Source organism: Corapipo altera, unplaced genomic scaffold (genome assembly GCF_003945725.1).
Source record: "Corapipo altera isolate COAL_440 unplaced genomic scaffold, ASM394572v1 22b, whole genome shotgun sequence".
In the NCBI taxonomy this organism is placed as follows: domain Eukaryota; kingdom Metazoa; phylum Chordata; class Aves; order Passeriformes; family Pipridae; genus Corapipo; species Corapipo altera.
In genome coordinates, this window is record NW_020884876.1 from 15,023,289 (window position 1) to 15,048,326 (window position 25,038).

The 25,038-nt window shown below is 36.5% G+C and overlaps 1 protein-coding gene across 5 annotated transcripts in view; it reads right to left on the minus strand.

Annotated features, from left to right (window-relative positions):
* Positions 1–25,038, minus strand: part of KLHL2 (kelch like family member 2) — a 57,111-nt gene that overhangs the window by 10,480 nt on the left and 21,593 nt on the right. For all 5 annotated transcript variants that reach the window (XR_003526390.1, XM_027635545.1, XM_027635546.1 and 2 more), the window contains 3 exons: positions 10,412–10,574; positions 2,407–2,516; positions 888–1,004 (listed from right to left, as the gene is read on the minus strand). Coding sequence is in view for 4 of the 5 variants with exons in the window: in XM_027635545.1 (XP_027491346.1) it covers positions 888–1,004; positions 2,407–2,516; positions 10,412–10,574 (390 nt within the window). In the remaining variant the exon portion in view is untranslated. The remainder of the gene's footprint in view (positions 1–887; positions 1,005–2,406; positions 2,517–10,411; positions 10,575–25,038) is intronic.

Genomic DNA, 25,038 nt, shown 5'->3' on the forward strand with positions numbered 1-25,038 from the left:
TAGATTATCATTTAACCAGCTGGACACAAATTTATGTGTTGGCAATATGCAATCCTCAAAAAGAAAAAAATAAATTAGGAGATGTTGATTCTCAATTAGTAAGTGGAAGAAACAGTATTAGGCAAGGTAAAGTACTTTTCTTACAATCCAGGCACATTTCTTGAATTTTCAAATACAGAGAGTACAGAATATTTTAAATAGTGGAGAATAATTTAACAAACTAGTAAGCCACCCCACAACAATAAAAAACACAACAAAAGCAAAGGGAAAAACCTCCAAAACTCATCCAAAACAACCCACACAAAGTTGAGAATTGTATCACAAAAACAGAATTTCTAAAATAAACACCTACCAACATACTACTAACCAATGGTAATACAGAACTCATTTTTAATCTTAAATATTTGATCTGACACCAAGGTATCAAAAATGAGCTTATAAAATTGGAAAAAATGTATTTTATCTGAACCAGGTGAAGGAATGTTTCCTTTGTCATTAATTCCCAATTAACTTAAACAATAGATATGATTCTGAAGTTGAAAATTCACTTATGAAAACAAATCTTTTATACAAGATTGTGTTACAAATGAAAAGTAACCTGATCTCAGCAAATTGCATTGTTGAAATCATTAGGGTGATATGACATGTAGTCAGCCAAACAGATAAACTACTTATATAAGCCATCCTCTAAGTGGCAATCCCTCACCTGACTCAGGATGTGCATGCGCACGTGCACATGCATATGTGGTAGTGGCTGTCTGCTCAGTTTTACTGTCAGTAACAAACTACATTACACTGCTGTTTAAATTTAAAATTATCCATCTGGCATTAAAACAATGAACAGAAATTTTCATGTCCAGAATAATTAGTATTCCTTTTTTGCTTACCTGAACTAAATACTCCCGAGAAAGCAAAGGCAGCCGAACGTGCTCCATCAGACGTGCCATTAACTCCTGCCTTACATCTTTGTCATGGTTTACCCAGGCTATCACTGCTTCAAATACCTTCCAGAAAACAAACAAATGCAAATCCCCTTACTTACAAGTTCATAAGTATGAAACATCAGTGTGCCTCCAAAAACAGTTTTGCTTATACTAAAATTTGTAACATAAGAAAAGTTGGAGCAGTTACAGGTCGCATTATTTCCATATTTATCAACTAAAAAATTAAAAAGGTGCATTAGTTAGTCTCTTTTTATATTGCTCCTCTACTGGTGTTTCAAGGATAGCTGTGCTACATTGACAAAATGCACACAGTAACTTCACTGACACTGAAAATCCAGTAAAATTAGGTAAACAAACAACACAGCAGCACCAATATTACAGTCCTCACACTTTTCTTCCTTTCTTGGAGAACTGCCCTGCCACATCACCATTCAAATGACTTGTCATCACTGAATCTTATTGTGAGAAGTTATCCCAAGCCTAGTTTTAATTCCATTGCGCAATAGCACATCATACAGTAGAACATTAAAACCTTAATCATACTCCACAAAAGCAGCATCACATGGATCAAAGTGACAGAACTGCACCTTCAGGGTATTACAGGAATAACAACTTGACTTTGCTAGTTGAAGTTTAAGCAGATAGTTCTTAGATTCAAAGTTTCAAAAAGGTTTTAACATGAAACACTACCTAGCCATACAAATCAGTATTCAAACATGGTTTTGAACACAATTTAGCCTCATTTGAACAGAGGTGTTGGTACAACATACTCTGTGGAAAAAAGAAAACCAACGTATCTCAAATAGATCATAACTGAATAAAAAAGTGCAAAATTAATACCTGAAAACCATTAGAGGTTTGCAGGGATGATCTGGGTTCGCTGAAGACCACAGTGTTTCAAAAACATCTTTAAAAGACTGAGATCTAGCTAATACACATTAAACTCAAATTAGGTAATACCAAGCTGCCTAGTCATCTCCTTTGCAACCTACATTTGTTCAGTCAGGCTAAACAGCTCACATATATATACAGAATTTTAATACCTCCACGGGACGGGACTTCTGATGTTACAGTTAGTAAATGGCATATACTTGGTCTGCCAACATTATTTATCCCTTGGTAAATCAAACTCCTGTGTATGTGACTCAGCATGTGTTCTGTTTGTTCTGCATGAAGATGAGAAGGAATTTCCATTTAATGTAGTTTGTTTATTGGGTTTTTTTCAAAGACCAAAGAGTTATATGAGTTAACACAGTTCGAGGATTTGTAAGAGTTGAGACTGATTTTCAACATCAGAGTGATAACACTTTTGGAAAAACTTGTTTAAACTTGAGCACAATACATGCCTAATTTCACTAAGGAAACAAAGAACACATCCAAAGAAGTGTGCAAGAGCAATATGAGTAAGCTTGCTCTCTCACCCAAAAGGATAAAAAGAATAATGGGATACAGATGGTCTTACCTTCTCCTCTGAGGCAATTGTGAGTTTGTCACTGGATATAAGACTGCACACCTGCTCTACACCAAGATTGAGGTATTCTTCACTAAGTACAACATCGGAAAAGTGCTGTTCTGTTTGGAGAAAAAGAAATATGCTAGCGTACAATGTGACATATATCCCAAAACAAGCATTAATGCAGCAAGGAAAAACAGAGGAAAAGAATTCAATATGCATGCTATTTTGTCATAGCTAGAAGCAATACCTTAACTTAAAACCTTTTCTATTTAAAGCTTTGTCTCACAAACAGTTTTCATATTTAAAGATTTTTTAAAATAACTGAAATATTAAAACACATTATACTAAAAGTAGGAATTGTAGTAATTTTCAGCATTGTTTCATCTCAGTACTTGTCCTTGATAATTACTTGAATCTCATTTTGCTAACTTTGTACACAAAAATACAGCAAAAATGATTCCAGATAAAGAACATGCTCTGTGTGTTGTTGACAAACATGTTTTAAACCTATAGTTCCACATTGATTCATTAGAACGAACAGTTTGACAGCAGTGTGAAATAACAAGTCTGGATCCTCTGCATCTTTCAGAACTTCTCCTAGGTCATAAAATACTGCATATCCCAATCTCTACAACATGTAGAAGGTCTGCAATTTTTCCTCAGTGCTTTTTTTTTTAAAGTCTCAACCTGAAGTAAACAAAACTGACAAAATGTAATATTTTCAGTTGTAGAACCAAATAATTTCTTTTAACACAGAGCACATATCTTTATCAGGTTGTTCAGTTATTCAGTTGCCCCTTCCCTTCCTTAAAATTGCTTTTAAGCCATTCAGTTGCTCTAAAAAGTAGTTCCATTCAGTTAGATTATTTTCTCCCCTTCTGCTATTCTTAATAGAAGTCAGAAGGGACAGCTATTACTGGGAATTTAAGAATTCACTCAAAATTAGAATAAGTAAAAAGAGGCCATAAAACATATTCAAACTAAAGTACATTTTATAACCTTTTCTCTCACTCTACTAGAGCTACTATGGTTAAGACTCCATACTTGAAAAATAGTTTTAAGCTGTCAAAAAAAATTTAAAGAATGCTGAATGTTTCCAGTTCAAGAAATCTAATTTTTTAGTTCAACTCTGCAGGGTACAACAGCTTTTTTGCACTGTACTAAAATCTAGATAGCATAAAAAGATAAATATAACTCAGTATAATTCTTGCCCTTTATCTACTTCAGCATGCTGTTCCTTGAAATAGGCAGCACAAATTCCTTCAGACAGAAGTCCAAGAATTTATATGAAAAGTATGATAATGAAACCTCCTCCCACAAAGGTCTCACTATAACCATGAAAGATTAGAGATTGCTAGCCAGAAAGATGGTATTTTGCCTTAATCACATTTTACCAAACAATGAGTTTACTTAGATAAAGACTAGTCTCCTTGAATCCTGTTAATTTTTTGACTTTATTATTTTCCCATAGTAATAATCCCACAGTAACACTGAGCAAAAAGCCATGCATATAAATTTAACACCCAGTTTACCATTACTCAGTTTTCAATTTCAATCTATGCTGAATCCCCATACTAATGCTAATATGATAGGGAAAGTGGACCTGTCTATTCAAAATCATCCATTACTCTATTTCCTTTTTAGTTTTCATCTCTAAAGTAGATGGTCCTTGTGCTTTCAGTCCCTTATCCTACCAGCCTTTTCATTCATGCAACCATCATCACTCCAAGTCCCTCTAATTCTGCAGCATTCTCTTATGATGGACAGGTAGTATTTTCTGCAGTACTTCAGGCAATGGGAAAGAAAGGACGAGGAGAAATACTATTGATTTTTATAACACCCACTTTTCCACTCTTTACAAATCTTTTCATATCTGCTTTTCAGACAAAAAATATGCAGTTTCTTAAGCTGAATTTTCTGAGGTATGCTTATTGAAATAAATATCTGACGGGTTTTGCTGTTTGCATATGGCAAATAGAAATTGAGAAAAGCAATTTGCAAAAAATAGTTTTATCATAAACTCCAAATTTCAAGTGACAGTGACACAAACCACAGGCCTGACTGTACTGAGAAGGTGAGTTAGGAAGTAAGCAGAAAGGGGAAGCAACACACATTCAAATCTCAAACAAATCTGAGGTTCTGAAGTGTTGTTCATCTTCCCTTGAGAAATTTGATCCAACAGTGGATCACATCCAACAGGATATCCTTCATAAATTAAAAATACCCACTTTATATTATAGACTCATATATAAAAGCTTTGCTTTTTAAAAGTTGGTTTAGATTTATGCCATGCACTAAACAGGAAGAGATTTAGCCTCTAAACCAGGAGAGTAAAAGCTGAGAATTTTCAAAGTAATACAATGATTGTGAGACTGTCTCCTCTAGAGAGAGAACCATAGAAGAAAATCCAAAAAAATAGACAGTATTTGAACAAAAACTAAGACTGTTTTGCTGGATGTCAGCCTCTGTACTTAAAGTATAAAACAATGCACACAGTCAAGAGAAGAAGGAAGAGTGAAAAAGGGAGAAATTAAAACAAACTACTCAGTCAATAGCTACAGATTATCAGCTGAATGAATTACAGAAAAAGAAAGAGAAATAGGAGATTCCTAAATATATTTTAGTCATCAAAAAAAGAGGTAAGATGACATAACTTGAATCTTATGAATCAGATCTCTTGTCGTCAAGGAAACCATCGTAACTAATTGATAGATAACCTTTGGGCAGAAGCCAATTGAAATTACAGCTAAATGGATTATTTCAAATAATTAAAAACCGGAAATGAACAAGGAAACACAAAACCAATTAAATCTGCCAATGGCAATTTATGTAATGCTGTTCAAATGTGAAGACAGAAGACTTTATTATATATAAAAATTATGCTTATGAAAATCAAACTTTTTGCATACTTTTATCAAGAAGGATGTCAGCATCTTTGAAATAATATGATTCAGTACTAATATTTAAAAAAATCACACTTAGGTCCTCTTCCTAATAATGAGGAGAGAAAAATAGTATTGGACTTTTTTGTCTTTTGGTTTAGGATTTGTATGATCTCATATTATTGCTCACATCCTGAAAGCTTTGATAATCTGGAGGTATTAACATCAACCATGATGAAACTTATGACATGATTAAATATTTCATGCATCTGTCCCCTGTTAAATCTCAAATTAGCTTGTTTTTTATTTATTGCATTAGGTAACATACTTCTTTTTTAATGAACATCTCCTAGATGACGCAAGGAGAGAACTATCCAGATGAAAGTTTCCATGAGAGAATAAAATAATTATTTTTTCCTAAATCAGAATTTTCCACGCAGTATGCAACTTTGACAAATTTGTACTGGAATCCTGCCCCCTTTCTTGCCTCTTTACTCAGACATTGAAGCCAGCTGGCTCCAAAGCCTGGCAGACTGGAAACAAGCTGGTTTAGGAGCTGCAGAGGCTTGGCTCCCAGATTCCCACTTCCTAAGCAAGTAGAATCCTACTTCTTTATTATCAAAACTAAAAATCTGTCTTTAAAAAAACCCTTCCATTTTAGGACATTTCTAAAATATCTGTTCCAATTGCATATGAAAACCAGATTTTCACATTCTCACAACCGAGTCAGTTTCTATCTGAATAGCTGAAGATCTGTCCTTGTCTGCCCTGTACCAGCAGGATGGGACTTCAGTTTCAGGGACAAACTGAAAGGACTAAAAGGAAGTCCTTAACAACAGGAAAAGGGCTAGTAACAAAATGTTTGAAAGTACAGTAAACAATGCCAGCATGGAGAGCATAGAAAAATAATAGCAGATGTAAATGTACCACTTTTTGGTATTTTTTCATTATGAGTCTGGAGCTATGTATGCATGCTACATGCACATGCAGCAAAAACCACTTGACACCTCTTTTATCCAAAAGGAACATAGTCTTGCTGGCCATAAACATATTGACATTAGCTTTGTATTTTTCAATTACATAGGAAGGAAAGCTATATCTAAGATCTGCATAGGACATTTTATGCTATGAACATTTGTGGATTAATTCATAAATACTTTTTCACTTATTTGTATACCTGCAATCAGAAGAGATCTTCCCAAAGCCACATTAAATGAAAAAAAAAAAATGAAAAAAATTGGCCACAGCTTATCAGTGCTGGAGTCTGCAGCTGGAAGAAGGGAAAACCTCCTCATTCTCTGGATCTTTTCATGACAGTAATTGAACATGTATTCATGTGTGAAACAAAATACCATAACCAAACATATTGAGTTTCGTAAGTGTCTTTTGTCTGGTTTAGGCCAATTATTTCTATTTCACAAAACAAATGATGATTTTTTTATAAACTAACTGGAGTATCTGCACCTTTCTGATGTGATAATGCTACAAAACCACTGGAACATTACAGCACTTTCTGTTTACAATTCTTTCTGAACTGATAACCTTTTGTTTTAGACCAATGCATACCTTGGGAGCTTGGAAAGGCTTAAGCCTTATGGTCACTTAAAAGAAAGATGAAAAACAGTTTCTCAAGCAGATGAAACAAAAACATTTAAAATAATTATTTTTTTTTAAATCACTGCTTCACTTCACAATGTCACATTGTGATTTTTTTGGCTTGGGGAAAAAAGGTCTTTGCTAATGGCCTAATTTAAGGCACTGGTCAAGCAGGAACCCCAGCCTTACTGCAGAGGAATAGACACAAGCTCTGCCAGCTGGAGAACCAGTAGAAGCTAAACACTGCAGAATCAAATTCTTTTAAAAAATGTGATTTACTTGTCAATTTTATGCTTAAATAACTGCTTTTTAGAACACCATGAAACTCACAGAAGCCAAGGCAACAGCAGCATAGCAACAGACGTTGCTACTCAGAATAGAATCATAAGAAAGATTCTGACAACTACATCCTTTCAATCTCATGCATATGGATGTACACTAGAACAGTCTACAGAAGACATGCTTCCAAGTCTTGTCAGGGGTCAAAGTTTTAGTCTTAGAGCACCAGAATCAAGAAAGCTGTTATCCCACAAACTTTTCTGCTTTGTTAAACACAAAGCAGCAATCCCTGCATTACAGCATATGCTAAGATTTCCTAACAAAAGTATCTTCAATATCTCCTCAGCACAATTCTAAAAGCCAAGAAGGCTAGCTGTGTCAAGCCTCAAAAGACACCTTTTCCACAGGAAATCCAATGTTTCCAAAGCTCTATGCAGTGAGGGAAATACATTATTATTCTTTGGTTATAAGTAAGAAATATGTCAGGATATAAGCACAGAGCAAGATGGCATACCCCTCTTCATTAGAAGGCTTTACCAATTTATTTTCAGGTTGTACATAACATTACAACTATATAATGCACCACTTTCTCATGAAAATTTTTTATTTTGTGAACATCCTTTAAGACTATGTAAGACATATGCCAGGCTAAAACTGAGAGCAGACTAGCAATGCTCATGCCACATCCTCTTCATAGGAATCCTCATACAAGAAGGATGAAAGGCCTCAGCTGTACGCAGTCCCTGAGTGTGCAAGAGCAACAAGACCCAGAGCAGGATTACTCTCTGGACCATCATGAGAACAAATAGCTTCTTAAAGTTTAATTGCCACAGAAGCTCATTCCAAGTAACCTGTATCAATTGTCCACTATTTTGAGATCTCTCCATAGGCATCACAGATGCATCTAAATGACTCTCCTAGAAATCTCACACTCTGCTACAGAAGGACCAATCACACCATAGGGTTATGAAGCTCCAATTTTAATGAAAGTTGAGTTTTTATTCTCACTGGAAGGAAGTTCCAGAGTTTCACTTTTCTAATAACTTCTGATCCATTGACATCCATTTGTTATTATGCTACCATTGTCTATCAGCAGAACTATCTCCCCGCCTCTTTTTTCTAAACATAAAATAGCAAGTGTAACAAAATAGAGACTGGGAGAAGTTAAAAATCAAAATGCTTTTCATTTTCTCTAGCAGGGAAATATTTTCCACTGCTTTTTCCAATCTAATAATCCTTTTCTATACTCACTCTAGTTTCTGGAGCCTTAATATCAAAACTCTAGGAGGTAGGCTGCCTATGATACAAGGCCTAATTCTGAAATGGCACAGCCACACATCTTTGTCTCAGACTTTTGAGAAATTTTTTTTCAGTTTTAAGAAAGCTTTGACAAAGCACAAAGAGACATTTGAGATAAGAACAGGGAGAAAATGAGCTATGATGGCTGAGATACAGGCAGTAAGTAGCCTGAAAATTCAAGAGGAAAAACATTGACCCAAAAGGTAGAGAATTGTATAGAAGAAAATCAGGGAGTCAGCAGACAGAAATTCAGCAAGACTGATGATCAGCCAGTTACAAGGAGAAATGTAGGCCAACCCTTACTCCCCTGATGCTTTTACCAGAGTACTGGTGCTCAGCCTAGTAGCTTGCATGTCCCAACTGAGACCAACAAATAACTTCCCTCTTCTTTTCACTTGCCTATATCCTGCTTGCAGAGTCTCCCTGAGCACAGCAAAGGATGCCTGAACAAAATGACCCAGGGAGGGAGAGTTACCAGCTGGACACGGTTCCTGTGCTCTCAAAACACATTTAACCAAAATTGCACTCAGGGTCTTGCCAGGGTCTTAGAATTTATATTTCTAGAAAGTAACCTGTACAAATATTAGGTTCAACTACTAAACTGAACAATGATTGTTTAGAAGTAACTGAAGTAGTTTAGAAGTTTGGTTTAGAAGTAACTGAGACCCAGAAGTCAGAAAAAAAGTTGGAAAAAATAATTTAAAATTCAAAATTAAGCAACAGCTATACCAAAATGGGTTCCCTAAAACATTAAATATTAACTGTCGTTAATAAATGTATGTCTTGCTTCCTATTGCACAAAGCATAAAAATATAATAGCTTTTTGAATTTGATATTGTATTATTCAAAGATGAAATGATTTAACTAAAATGTTTTGCATAATAGTCCAAATACCAATATCACAAAGTCAGTCACATACACATCACAATTTCTTGAGTAATGGTATGCATTACAAAAACTAGTACTTCCAAAAACAATCTGAAAACCTTTTCAATTTTTTTTAATTGATACATCAATAATTTGACTAAAATTTCACTAGACTGAAAACTTCTGAGTATGGCTGATTTGGATACCCCAGTTGCACACTTAAGACAGCAAACACAGATTCTGTTGACAGATACCTAATCATACGAGTTTGCTGCATTTCTGTTTTTGCCTGAAACATCCATAGAAATAATATAATATCCTGGGAGTTAAAAAAAAAAAATCTATACCAGAAAACAGGTTTTCTAGAAATGAAGACAACTGAAAGCATTCATCAAGATCCTTCTGGTTATGACATTTAAATTTACTTAAGGCAATAACAAGCCTATTATTTGGACCTAGACATATGAGTTGAAGCAGTTAGTGCTCTATTTCAGGAAAATATTAAATTTTAACTCTGTAGTAATTGTTAATGATGCTAATTGGTCACTGTACATTTTAGAAAAGTTATGAAAAGTAATGCAATCACATATTTATATTTTTTTCTATAGCCTTATCAGGACATTTCAGTTTTAATTCTCTTTTTTTGTATTGCTCTTGTACTAAGCCTGACAATGCTAGGGATTAAGGAAGGCAGTGCAGAGACTGGACCTGACTGTGCACCCTGACTATGTACAGTATATTTATCTCGAGAGTAAGAACAGAGTGTACATTGCTTTAAAATCCACCATATAGATATAGCAAAAACACAGTAGGAGTTGAGCTGGCAGCTTGTTGTATGGGCTAGCAGTACTTCAAGAATCTAATGACAATAAGGGAAGCATAGACAAGGAAAGTGCTTTCTGGAGGAATGTGACAGAAATGGAAGGTGGCTTGGTTGCAGAGGAAAGAGAAGGTTAGTACCAAGCATAAAAGTAGTAGAGAGAAAGAGATGAAATACACCCCTCTGGATGGGGTGGGCATGGAATCCATGTGTGTAGGTACCCACACATACAGATATCAAGCTCTATACTACACTAATGGTAACTTGCCTGCGTATGTGTTGGCCTTGTTCAATAGATCTGTGCATGCATGCATGTCAGCAAAAGCACGAATCCCCAGGCAGTTGATAGGATGAAGCTGGGATTCCAAAAATTCACAGCAAGTCCTCTTCACATCCTGCAGTTGCAAGAGACCAGCTGCTGGGAGCAGTACCTGTAAGAAGAAGCAACAGGTGGTTAATGTCCCAATTCAATTCCGAGCATTTACAAGAGTATTCTCAATATTAATAGGGAAAACAAAATAAACAATTAAAAAATTAAGACTAAAACAGAGAGGAAGATTTCAGCATTATGCAACTAAAAAAGTTAAAACACAACATTAGCATGATTTTACCTCCCTACAAATACCATTTAAGATTTCAAATAACAAGCAACATCTGTACCATTGTGTTCACTGAAGAAATCATTCCACAGACTATAATTCTCATACTTCATGTAAACTCTTTCCAATATTCATTCACAAGTTCCCTTCTTACTGTTCCCAACATCTCATTTCCAAGCCTTCAGCATTAGATATTTCTTTAAATCAAAGTTTTCTAGACCACGATAGAATACATAAATCTTGTTTGCATGCAAACACTGGACATTGTACCGTTTTTTTGTTAGCATCAGAAATTATGTGTATTGTATATAATTATGTAACTAGTTCCAATAAGGACAGAATTCAACTTCCAAAGAAGTCTTTTACCTTCTTGGAAGAATGATAATTCAGGCATTTAAAAATCTGATCATATAAAATATTCTATAACTCATTAAAAATCCGTATCAATAAGGAATTAGTGTGAATAACCTATTTGTTCTTCAACTTTCACAAAGTAAGCAGAAAGTAAAGAAGAATTTTAAAAACTTTATAACGTACAGTTCATTTGTCCACTAATACTTAAACATGAGATTTAGGTGAACCATAATAATGCCTTTGACAAGCAAAATCCTATATCGCTGTCTTCAATTTCTTCTTCACAATTTTCTGTGCCTTTGACAGTTATTTTAGTGAGACTTCTATTTTAGAACAGTCAAGTGTGGAATGTCAGTTTGCATCTTCGGTGACAGAAGACAACTGGACATGAGCTGGCAATGTGCACCTGCAGCCCAGAAAGCCAACCATAGTCTGGGCTGCATCAAAAGCAGTGTGGTCCAGTGGGACAAGGGAGGAGATTCTGTCCCTCTACTCTCCACCTGGAGAACTTCATCCAGCTCTTGGGTCCCCAGCACAGGAAGGACATGGACCTGTTGGAGCGAGTCCAGAGAAGGGCCACCCCAAGATGATAAGAGGAACGGAGCACCTGTCCTATGAGGAAAGGCTGAGAGAACTGGGATTGTTCAGCCTGGAAAAGAGAAGGCTTCAGGGCAATCTAATTGTGGCCTTCCAGTACCTGAAGGGGGCCTACGAAAAAGATGGAGAGAGACTATTTACAAGAGCATGTAGTGACAGGACAAAGGGCAATGGCTTCAAACTAGAAGAGGGTAGCTTTACATTAGATATTAGGAAGAAGTTTTTTACTGTGAGGGTGGTGAGGCACTGGAACAGGTTGCCCAGAGAAGCTGTGGATTCCCCATCCCTGGAGGTGTTCAAGGCCTGGCTGGCTGGAGTTTTGAGCAACCTGGTCTAGTGAAAAGTGTCCCTTGCTCATGGTAGACAGGTTGGAACTAGATGATCTTTAAGGACCCTTCCAACCCACATCATTCCATGCTTCTATGATTCTGTGAAGATTTTAACATGGACATCTTTCAATTGTACACTTCCATATAGAGAAAACATACTCTAGGGCTGCATCAATAACAAGCAAGCAAAAAACACACCAAAGACACTGGCTGCACTACCCTTGCTAATGTTTGCTTTTCATTTAAACCAGTACTTGCATAGAAAGAGGCTCAAACAAGAAGAAAACTGGAAAAATAAAAAGAGAGCTGGAAGAGCAGAATAAACCAATTTAGAAACCTGTCTAACATTTACTACATAAAAGCTGCAGAATATACTTCTCTTTTATTGCTCTTTGAAAGAAATTTTAGTCTTAGTAACTGTCTGTAGAATCAAATATTTGTCATCACCTCTGTAAGCATCCATCTACTTGGCTTCTAACAAGTTACTGTTTAATCTTTAGAATTTTTTTTTTTTAATAAAACTAAAAACTATGACCCAAAACTAAAACAAAAAGAACTTCGGGTGATACAATCTTGTAGAGTTAAGGCCTGCTTTAAACTTAATTTTTTGGTCCCACTTCAACTATTTATGGCCATTCCTCTCCCTTGAGTGTGCCATATATAAAGCCTGCTTGAAAACAATTTTTCTGTTCCTCAAGATGTTAAACCCTAATTATATAGTATCACTTTTTACACATTTGGCAATCAATACAGACAGTAAAAAGGAAGGATCATACATATAACAAGAGTTTGCTTTGAATATCAACCATTAATGAAAGAGAAATGAAGAAAAGACAATGTGATTGCATTGAGATATACAGACTACTGCTAAGCAACATAACTAAAATTTAGTTCAAACCATAGGTAATGCTTGAAAATATCAAAGTCTAACAAAGTAAGTGGAGAAGATCTGTATGTAAGAAGCATAAATGTCATAGTCACACAATTCAAAACAAATTTAGAAAGCTTAAAAGGTTATCAGTGACAAAGCTGAAACAGTACAGTGAACTTACTTTATTTTAGCATATGTTTATATAAGTGTGAAGATAATATTAGTATACAATTTCTATTACAAGAACTTGTAATAGATGATTAGTTGTAACAGTGAGTGAATAATTAATTTGATAGTTAATGCTATGATAAGTTATAATCATGACCTTACACAGCAAAAATCAAGGCTAGAAATCTAGTACAAATATTTACACAACTTGTCCCAGTGTAGCACACAGTGTTCACAAATTCAGTAACTAATTCAAGGACAGTCCTAGATAATTTTCAGCATGTTATCAGCATAGTTGAGCAAATAACTCTGAGGACAATCCTTGACTGCATAAATGGATCCAGTAGAAAGATACATAAAATCATCATCAAATCATTATTATACAAAATGGAAAGGTGAAATTTGAGAATGGTATGCAGAAAATAATTTAATATTTGTATGCACAGTCCCACTGGCACACTTGCTCATTCATACTTGTTCATATGAAGAGTAAAGCAATGTTACAAGAACTAGAAGATCACTCTTCATTATGGGAAATTTACATCAGCTCTTAAAGCATTGTAATTGAGTTTGCAAAGTTACAGATTTCAATACATTTTAGTTACCAGACAATAAAACATTTAAATCCAAAAAATATTTGTATATTCTGCAACTAAAAAGGAAAAGAGAGGCAAAGTGCATCAAATTTATCCCATTCAATTATACATTGGGCTTTGGTTACTAGGCAACGAGAGCTGTGACAACATCGAGTTAACTTTCATTTGTACCTATAGAACTGTTAGTCTCAAAGCCATAACAACCTGTGTTCAAAAATACAGCTCCATCACAGACAGATTTATTCTGTCGAAGCCAGGGACAGAATTAGACAAGGAAAAACTACAAAACAACCCAAACTCCTCTCAAATCCCTTAAAAAAAACCCAAACCAACAACAACCGAAAACCAAAAGAACAAACAAACAAAACCAAACAAAACCCCTACATTAAAACCGCAGTGCAGATTAGGTTTAACTGCAGCTAGCTCTAAACTGGTTGGCTATAGCTTAGATTTATTTCCAAAAATAGCCAGTAGAGGGTATCATAACTTTCCTTAAAAGATCAAAATTACTTGAATACTGTTTTGTATTGCAAGAAATGCAGAGGTGAAAAAAAAATCTTCAACTGCTTATTCTATGAAAATGTATCCTCATCATAGCATTTGTTGTTTTTATAATCAAATAAACTGAACAGATTATTATTACAGATGGCAAATAAGAAATTATGTATTCTCTTTTTTTGTGTCAAAACTGTGGTGATAAATGACTGCTAGATTTCCTAAAGGAGATGATTTAACCCCTACGAGCTTTTGAAGACTCTTCCCTGCTTATCTCCTCTGGACATATTGGCTTTCATTGACTCAACACATACGTGCACTGAACTCTGAGGTGATGAGCAGTTGGTACAGGCAGTCATCTCTCCAGCCACCTGTGTCCCATCAGTTCACAGGAAACACGTTTACAACAGTCTCAGGAAGATACAGCCTGTGTGACCAATGAATAAACTCCTACAATGAAAGAAGGCTCAGAGGAGATGGGCAAGGGTGATGAACTAAGGGAAGAAATGTAAAAATGAGTATAAAGTGGCATAAAGAAAGTAGAACATATCTCAAAGGGGATTGAAGGTAGCTTTTGCTTTAGATATATGGCTGTACCAGTAAGTCATCAGGTTGTGTAAACAGCCTTCTCTAAAATAATTAGTAGCATTAATGGCATATAACGTCTTCCCCAGCTAGCCAGGCCAGCAGGTGGAGAAGTCTATATGTGACATAGCTCAGTCTCACAAAGTATAGAACTGAAAAACCAACAGAAGAAGATCTCAAGAGAGCAATGGGCTTGAGATGGCTTTAGCCTATATATTCCTTCCTGGTCATCTGGGGACGCCCACCATCCTGACAGTGGGCATACAGAGATCAGTAATGGGAATCACTTTTGCATGGTAATCCAAACATATATTTCAATTGCTATATCACGCTTGTGTTGTGATTTCAGCATATTGCAGTATGCCTCTGCTAAACCAAAACATAACACTATGTTGTACCAAGTATTTTCAAAACAGTAAATTTGATATCAGACATTAAACCCTCCTCATGGACTATCTAGAAGAATCTGGTCAGAGCAGCTGCCCTGGAGTGCCTCCATACCAGACAAGGGTGTCCATCCTGCCTGAGGGCTGCTGGATGACCTGTGAACCCTTCACAGTACATTTGCTTCACAGAGTTCAGTGCTACACTCCCCTTCCCACAGTCCCTGGATTGGTACCATTTTATGTAACACACAAGGTTTTAGTAACTGTTCCACTAGTTGAGAATGGAGGAATAAGTCCAAGTGGAAGGAGCAATCAAGATGATCAGAGGGCTGGAACATGGGGTACTACAAGGAGAGGCTACAGAAACTGAGTTTGTTCAGTTATAAAAGAAAAGAAAGAGGAGATCTTCTTACAGTCTACAGCTTTATAATGCAAGGGTAGAGAAGAGTGAGCCAGACAGCTCTTGAAGATGCATAGCAGTTGGACAAGAGGCAAGCAGGAACACAGGAAAATCTGGCAGGAAAAAAAGGAGTTAGGTTGCTTTTTTGTTACTTTGTGTTGTGTTTTGTTGGGTATTTTTTAAACGATGAGGCTCCTTAAGCCCTGGAACAGGTTGCCGTAAGCAGCTGCAGGATCTCCAAACCTGGGATATAGTAAAAATTCACTGAACAGGCCCCTCAACCTGCTTTAACTGGACCTGCTTTTAAAAAGCTCAATGCAAAGTAAAATTTAAATTGATTAAAGCTTTCTGCCTGGTAAATTAAACCAATTTGATCCAGTAATTTTATATCAATACATGCTATCCTTTTTGCACTCTTTTTGTACTGATAGATTCTACTAGAGAGAACATATTGTGCTATCTGACATATGAAAATGCTTAAGGCAATATTTTCATCTCTACTGGTTTTAAATTTCTTGGAATTTCTTTAAAATTTCTCTCAGGAATTCTTGCTCAAATTCAAATTGATACCCACCAAAACCACATACATATGCGTATCAGTATAATGCCAATATGAAAATAATGAAAGATTATATTGCAGGTTTTGAAAACAAGATCCCACAACATAAACAAAATCAAAATTTCTCAGAACATTGAAGTACTTTGCAAGCAAATAAGCCACTAAAAATCAAAGCAGTGTATGCCAAGAGAACTGAATAATGTGCTGCCTAAAATAGAAAAATTCCATTCTTTGCTGCATGGGGAGGAAAGAAAACAAATCTGTGACACTAGGAAAGACACTAACCTAGGAAAGCAGATGCGTAGGAATCTGAATACACTACAGTGCAACATAGAAGCATACAGAAGAGCAAGTTACATCCTTGCTAATCACAGATATTGCATATTTTCAGTTATTACATGAAAATGAAATAAATTCCAGAGAACAGCAGTTATGTTAACGCCTGTAATAAAAAAATCTTGAGGAAATACAGTAAGGTTGAGCATCTATTTCTAAGTAACCATTTCAGCAAATTAAACTCCTTCGCTTCCTGTTTATACTATCATGGCATAAGGAAAAAGGAAATGAACATAATAGTTAAAGATAAGCCAAATTTTTTTTTTTATTCTCATCTACATGCATCTGTGCTGTAATTAAAACTGTGGTTTGTAACTGAAGTGTAGTTAAATTCTAGTGAAATCATTCAGCACTGCATTGAAATTATGTTATTTAGGAGTATGCATACAAAACCACTGAAATAGATACAAATATTTTAAGGCATCTGTGGAATAAAATGTAGAAGTTCCAATTTTGGAAAATTCAACCCTGCTAGAATTTCTGTACGAACAACATGTGCATGTTAAGCACACTGTTCCAGTGTTAAAATACCAAAGTAAGAGGCTGTATTGGATTTAAAGATGGGCATAAGCTGCAAATTTAGAACATGATATCATGTATCTTATACAATATACCTTCTAGATATCTTAACATCCTTGACTTTATAGGCTATTGTACAATGAAGACGTGGATGTATAAATTTATCCTTTAGCTTAATGAGCCCCATGCAATTAAAAATCAGGTGCAGGTGGCAGTTTTATAGTATCACATGAAGGAATCAGACTACTAATAAGAAACAGTCCTATTCCTTCACATTCCCTTCATACTAGACGCAAATTGGTAGAGCACCATTTCAGTAGAAGCTAATAATCATGAAAATGTAATATTTTAAATTATCAACATGATCTACAAAATACAAAGCAGCTCCCAACTTGGAAATTAGTGTGACAGATTAAAATGGAGTGTAAGGAAAAAGGAACTGGTTTCCATACCTGCTGTTTAACCTGCATCACAATCTGTACTTAAGAGTCCACTTCAGTTAGTGACATACTATTGATAGGAAATAACCAATTTGCTCAAAAAGCAATTTGTGAAGGGATACCACTTTAGAAGATTAGTCTGAATGAACTACTAATTATTAATTAAAACATCTGTTGTGGAGGTGGGTGTTCTGTTGCTTTCTTGGGGTTTTTTTGAAGGGGGTAGGTGTGGAAGTTTAAGGAGGGATTTGGGATGCAGTTAGGGGTTGCTGAAGTGCAGAAACAAGATTCATGAAGCAAATGAAATAACAGAAGAGTCACTTTAATCAAGTAATATACTATAATGAGTGATGTCCATCTGGTCCACAAGGGAGAACCATGCATGCAGTCTTGCTTGGCTTGAGGGTTCTCCTACATCTTCCCTACCAAAAGAATGCCCTAACCGCCACATAATAGTGCACTTTGGCATAAGCTTCCACACAAGAGAGACAGACTGATTTGCTAGTCTGAAGGTTATTTTTGTTAACAGTCATGAGCTTAGCCTTCCATATCCTTTTCTTCTGTTCAAAGACACTGGAAACAGAAATGAAACATTCTCTCACTTGAAGCAAAACATTCTTGAACCTAAAATCATTTTAGTTAGAATTTTAGGTTTTTCTTTCAGTGAAAAAAATTGTAGACATTTTGACTTCACAGGAACAGGGGTTTTGATTTGAAGTTTGGTCACTGAATTTAACTACATGTATAGTAAGTAATCCAAAATGAAAGCTCAGAATCCTTCATCATACTGTAATTAATTCAGTGTTTAAAAGATTATACAGCTGCATTAAAAAAACCTTCATATTTTCTTAGGGACAGAATAATTTAAAACGAGACTAACTAGAGTCTGAACAAAGCCACTTGCTGCTTATACCATGTCATTCAGGAACTGGACAATTTGTTCTTTAATTATGGGATCTGAGATGCTAGCCAAATAATATACAAAGCTACCCTGCAAAAAGTAGGCAGGATAACATAACTCGCACTACATGGTCTTCTTTCTTTCTGTAAAGGCTGACCCATATAAAGAATCGCTGCATCAGCTGACGCTTTTAGCTACTGTGCTTCAACTATAGGGTTTACCTGTAACATCTCACACCTCCAGTACCAGACTACCCTCAGTCTCAGACCCCACTGGTAGACACACTAAGTTTGAGTCTACCAAAGATTACTATGACCGAAACACTTTTAAAAGCTTGTCTAAAACTGAAGATGTAAAAGGCTGACAAGCGACTAAAAATGTTCATTTGCTGTTTCCTAAAGTATACAAGACAACTTTGAAGAAGCTGGGAGTGGAGGGGGGTGGGGGCACCGAAGAAGGAATTGTTTGTTGGTTTGTTGAGGTTTTTTGTACATTACAGACTGATTTGTAATAAACAAGGTTTGTTCTCCTAGCACAAGTGCGTATTTTCTGGCAATCTAAAAGAGAGGGCTTGAAACACCATTTGCAAAATCCTAAAGTCTGTGCTGGAAACAAACAGCAGCATAACTGGGATAGTAGACTGTGAACCTCTGCTTTCTCTATTATTCCATTCTCTGGTATAGCAGATGATCCATACTACTGAGTTTTACAGTAATACAAAACCAAGAACTGAAGACAACAAAAATAGTATGAAGTAGAAATGGTTTCTGTACACGGTGCTTATCTTCAATATGAAAATTCCATCAAGATTAAAACCTAATATGCAATAAATGGCCCTTCAGTGGACTCAAAACACATTTGATTACCTCAAGCTTTTAACACTCTATGTTATGTTTTTGTAGCTTAATAATATAATCTTTCACTTAACATTCATTTTCCTACAACAGACTGTAATTACATTATCCTAGAAATATCACACAGCACTTCCTCAAAAAAAAAAAAAGGCATAAGCTTAGTGACAAATTTCATAACCACTGTAATGTGGATGTTGTGCTTATAAAATTCAGGCATGTAGAGACAAATTTCCCCACGCTAATGGCATCGTGAGCCTTCCATTTTGTTGTTGTTTTTTTTTCCAGATGAAGGTTTAATGCATATATTTCATGATTTAAAGCACGATCAGTATCTAGAAAACAGAAATGTTTTCAAGAAAGCCTTTATTCAGCTTCCAAAATTTAATCTTACGTATAGCAGCATGCTGCTGAACCTACTTGCAAGAGAGGTTAAATGTGGAGTCTCTAAGTGACTTAATTTACTCATAATAAGCACCTTGAATTTCCCAGGGAAGTGAATGGGAACACATGCATTCATTTGGGCAAATGACCTCTGCACTTTAGGTTGGCAGGGGCTGCCTTTCAGGTTTTGCCCCGGGTAGCTTCATTGTCATACAGACAAATAGATACATGGATGCCCACAGTAAAGGTCATAGTTGAGACAAAAGTAGCTGCTTTCATCCACTCTAACACAGCCTAGCAGCATGATTATTTTAAAGATCACAGACTTAAAGAGTTGCACAAGATGTTCAGTCTGAGAAGGCAGTTTACATGCAGAAGTTATTATTCATTGATGTTTAGTTAAAGGGCAACCACATCCTGGCAAGATGTAAAACTTGTAATCTCGGTCCTGATTACTTCTGACCTACACAATGGTCATCACATCTGTTACCTTTTCTCTTTTTTTTTTTTTTTTTTTTTTTTACTTTATTTAAATCACAGAATGGCCTGGGGGACCTTAAAGACGACATAGTTTCAACCACTCTGCCATGGGCAGGGGCACCTTCCACTAGACCAGGTTACTCAGAGCTCCATCAAACCTGGCCTGGAATACTTCTAGAGATGGGGCAGCCACAACTTCTCTGGGCATAGTCTTTTGTGAACTCTTTTAGACCACATCATAGTTGTAGCTTGTTGCTGTAATACCTTTCATAATGGAATCTCAATCCCAGCTGGGGCATAAAACAAAGAGTTAAAAGTATTTTCCAGGTTCGTCTAGAACTTCACAGTTTTTCAGCTAAGTGTTCAAATAATGGGTAAAATCCATGTCTTCTAAAAGGAAAAACCAACAAATGCTTCCCTAGTCAACTACATGAAAAAAATTATCTCAGTTTCCTTCTGAATGCTTTCATTTTCATGTTCTCCCATCCTATTTTTAGAAGGCAAACATCCTTCTGGTACAGAAGCTGAACACTTACAAACAGTTACAAGACCAACCTTAAGTGATGGTAATAATGAAATTACAGGGATAACTACATATTAGACCAAAGCAATAGTCAATACACCCCAGGCAGTCTAGGAACATCCACCTTTATCTGCTATCAAGTGCATGAAACTCCACAGTACAAAGTAAATGTTAGCCACAACAAAGAATGTTTCCTTGCAACACAAGGAATTAGCTTGCTCTTGAAGCAGAAGGATGCATTTTACCTTTAGAACAGCATTTCTAGTTAGTTAAAATCAAACTTCGCTTGAGAAAAATTAGCAGTGTCCATTGCTTTGTAGGTAAATAAACATCAGGGCTGCCACAGGACAAAACCCTGGTCTTTCAGGTTTGAAAGGGAACAGTAAAAGACTATAATGGTGGCTGTGGTTCTGGTTGATGCATTGGGGATGCAGGCTTCCTTTAAGAGTAGGATGGGGTTAGAAGACAAAGATGACAAAATGGCAAAAATTTTGCCTTTCTTTGAACTGTTTTTGTCTAGCTCTGCTGCAACCAGTTAGGGATCTCCTCCGCACTCTGAGCTATGCTAGAAGCAAGTTTGGCCACTGGCTCAAGACAGAATCTCTTATGTCCTTCACTCTTCCCCAGTATGTGGTTAAACACAGTAATTACTGAAATGAAACTTCACAGCACTACTGTGCTTCCATCAGCACCATCCCTTCCTCTGTCATCTCCTCTAACGAGAAGGGGAAAAGGAAATCTGGGATGGAGGAAAGTAGAACAGGTGAACCTAACCCAGATCTGGATCTTTTATGTTCTCACCTAATTAGGAAGTTAAACCTTAAGGGCTGAAAATACCTGCTTTGAAACACAGTCTATCTAATGGTAACCCAAGGTTCACAGGTAATCATTTCCAAACTAACCAGCACAGCTAGAAAGCAGCACTGCTCACCCTGTGCATCCTAAGCAGCTGTACCCACGCATTTTGGAGCAATCCACACTAAATGTAATAACAACAATATCTACTCACACATATGTTTTTGGGCATTTCTCTCCTAAAAAAAAAGCTTACTATCTTTCAGCATAAGTAACTCACCCTTTTACCCATAAAAAGTGTATGTGGAGTCTTTGAAACAAGTAAGACACCGGAAGAAAAATAGAGCGCTTTTTAGTCAACTCACAGTCACTCTAGAAAAGGCCTGAATTCTCTCCCTCTCTCAAATGATAGCTTTTCCATGCCTTTACTGGCTTTATACCTTTCCCCAAAGCATGCTATTTCTGTCATATTTTAGACCATCCAGCAGTGTTACAGGTGGTAACACAGATTTATACAATGACATATAGATGCTGCTGTGCCATTTTTAATGCTCTTTTTGAAAGACTCTATTTCACAATGAGCAGAAGTTTTTCTAAGGTGACTACAGTATGTTATTCTATTCTAGGAAAAGCTGTTAATGTAAAACATAGCAATACGTAGGAGTAATTCAAATTTTTCTTTTCATGCATTACTTTACACTTTCCAACATTAAATTTGGTCTGTGATCATTCTAGCCTGACATCTAGCTTAGCTAGAAAGCAGTGAAACTTTCTATTTTTGTCTGATCTTGAAGAAAATCCTTAAACCAGTTCATCACCTACATCTTTTGCTACCTACTTTTCAAAACTAAAGAAAATATGTCCTTTGGAAGCCTGCGACACATTACAACCACTTTGATACAGTGAAAACCAACTATTTATTCCTATTTGTTCCTGGGCTCCCTAGGGATTTTTGATCTATTTATTGCTCATCATGTGACAATTTAGGAGGGACCATAACTAACTTGACTTTCAAAAGCCTTTGATATGGTTATTTCTGGACCACTCAAAGAATTACAGGAGGTTTTTAGGAGCTAAGTATAACTCATAAATAGAATCCTGAAACATACTGAAAGTTTGAACTTTCCTTATTTCACCTGCCACTAACGAAAACCAAATCCTTGGTAGTCTCTACAATGCTCCAGATCACTAATGGCATTGTAGTGATTTACTAAAATGTGAACTGAAATTCCAAGGAATAGCCAGCTAGAAAATATAACATTTTCATAGTCTCAGCCACCTCACCTTAAAAGTTTCTTTTCTGTGGGTAGCAAGTATTATTTTTACATATGTATCTTTAAAATCCTATTTGTCCCAGTGATCAGATGTTTTCATTCATTTGCTTTTGCACTTAATTCTTTGACCCCTTCTCTAAGCCTGTCCTTGATCTGCAAGAGGATGCACCTTGTACAGTCTGTTGGCGTAACTGGGACTTTCTACCTTAATTAGGTTTTGGCACCTTGCTCATGCGTGGCTCTGACAGCCTACATACTCTCCTAAATCACTCATTAAAGAAAGAATATGCAGGAAACAAACAGATGTTATATTTAGAGCTGCAGTGCTGAGTAAAAGTGTTTTATTCTTTTTATCATTTAAATTAAACATGCCTGTTTAAATCCCTCGGTGACTTCCCATTCACCTCCCACAGTAATCAGAATCACATGCTTCTGAAGTGCAGGATTACAGATCAGTATCTCCTCTGTAATGTATTCTTGCCTCAACCCCACTTCTCTCTCACCCCATCACCTCCTCCAAGAGTTTCTGATTCATTCCTTGGCTCCTGCTTAGACCATGCTGACATAGCCAAGCTACAAGCCTCTTCACCGCCTTTGCCTAAAGTCTCTCTTCCAAATAAGCAGAAGCAAGTGGTTTTTAAGCCCCAACGCCTGCCCCCCTACTCCCCCTCTAAAAAAACCAAAAAAAATACACAACACCCAAACATCTTCTGAAGCTACAAAGATTTTGGGACAGGGAAAATCTGTGATTCAGTCTGTAAGAACTCAGTCTCTCTCCAGAAGAAGTAGAAGACTCTCTGCCTCCCACAGGCGCTGGCACTTGATAGTCCAAGACAGACTTTTACAGCCTTGGGACAATTTTAATTCATTCCTCATATCTTTTGATCCATATTTTAGATTAATCTTTATCTCTTGTGCTCATTCTCAGTTCTGTTTCTCCCCTAAGTATTTCTCTCTAGCACCTACAGTCTGGTGTACAACAGCTCAAACATCCATTCAGTTATCTTTTCATTCTTACAAGGTTCATATCCTTCTGCCTACTCAATTTTCTTGTTCAGCAAGGCCATTGCAAAAAAAAAAAAAAAAAGATTCATTGGCTGGAAAATGCCAGCAAAATGTGGCTAAAGTATCATTTGGAGGACAGAGAGAAAGAGCAGCAAGGTATCTGCAGAAGGGAAGAAAAAAAAGGCAGAACATAAAAATGTGAATACCTCAGGAGAGACTATTTGTTGTATCTGTGCAACATCTGCTTCTCCTGGTTCTGAAGGTCCTGCCACTGCTTTCCTCTCTGTCTTAACCACAGCTACAGCTGTACAGAAACAGCAGTTGGTTTCTCTAAAAATTCCTTTTGCTACCTACCTCATGAACTTCACCATGCTATCTACAACCCAGGGGAGGAAATAGTAAATTTATCCTTAAGTGCAGCAGCATGAATCATAATTATTCAGCTTGGCTTAACCATACTAAAGAAGGTGTTGAACAGACATGTCCAAGAGACTCTTCAGGAAGATGGCCCAGCTCAAGACAGAATCGAGACACGAGGCGAGTGTTTCTGTCTGCACTAATCTGTGGGGCTGACTGCATGTACATGTACTGTACACGTGACTGTGTGTGTACCTACTGGGAAGAGTGGTCAGCCTCAATGCCAAGCTGGAGCTTGGAGACACGGAGCTGCAGCCACCCAGCTGTTATCAGGCTACCAGATTCAGCACCCTTTAACACTTTCCTCACATTAAGCATACCGTGTGATTTTGTTCTGCCATATGCCCCAAAGCAAGCCAGATCAGAAAAGGAAATCCTTTCAGAGAGCATCAAACAGCTATCAGATAAATTTGAGGCTTTGGAATACACCTTCAACCACATCAAAACTCCAGTTTCTCAGTTAAAAACAAACATAGAAAGGGGAGTGACAATATAGGTACCATATCTATACTGCAGTGCACATAATAATCACAGAATATTCTGAGATAGAAGAGACCCACAAGAATCATCAAGTCCAACTCTTAAATGAATGGCCCATAGAGGGGATTGAACCCGTGACCTTGGCATTATTCAAACCAAGTTCTAACTAACTGAACTAATCTAAGAATCGTAATATACCCCCAAAAAAATGCAGTTCTACTTTGCACATACCTAATAGCTAACATTACAAAGGATATGCTATGACAAAAAAATAGAGAAAAATACATTTTAAATGGATCTAAAAATTGACAGAGAGCAATATATTAAGTTTCTCTGCAAAGTTGTTTGCTTAGTATTTTGGTCAGCAACTCTTTTATGTGAAGCTCACTCATTTAAAGTGCAAATTAACAAAGCTTGTATTTGTAATAAAATATGCTGTAAACTGTAAAATATCTGTAAGAAGATCTAACTCCTCTTTTCCCTTCCCTCCTACACTCACTCTCTTGACAGGCAGGCACATATAAGCAAATGAAGAATGCATACTAGGATTA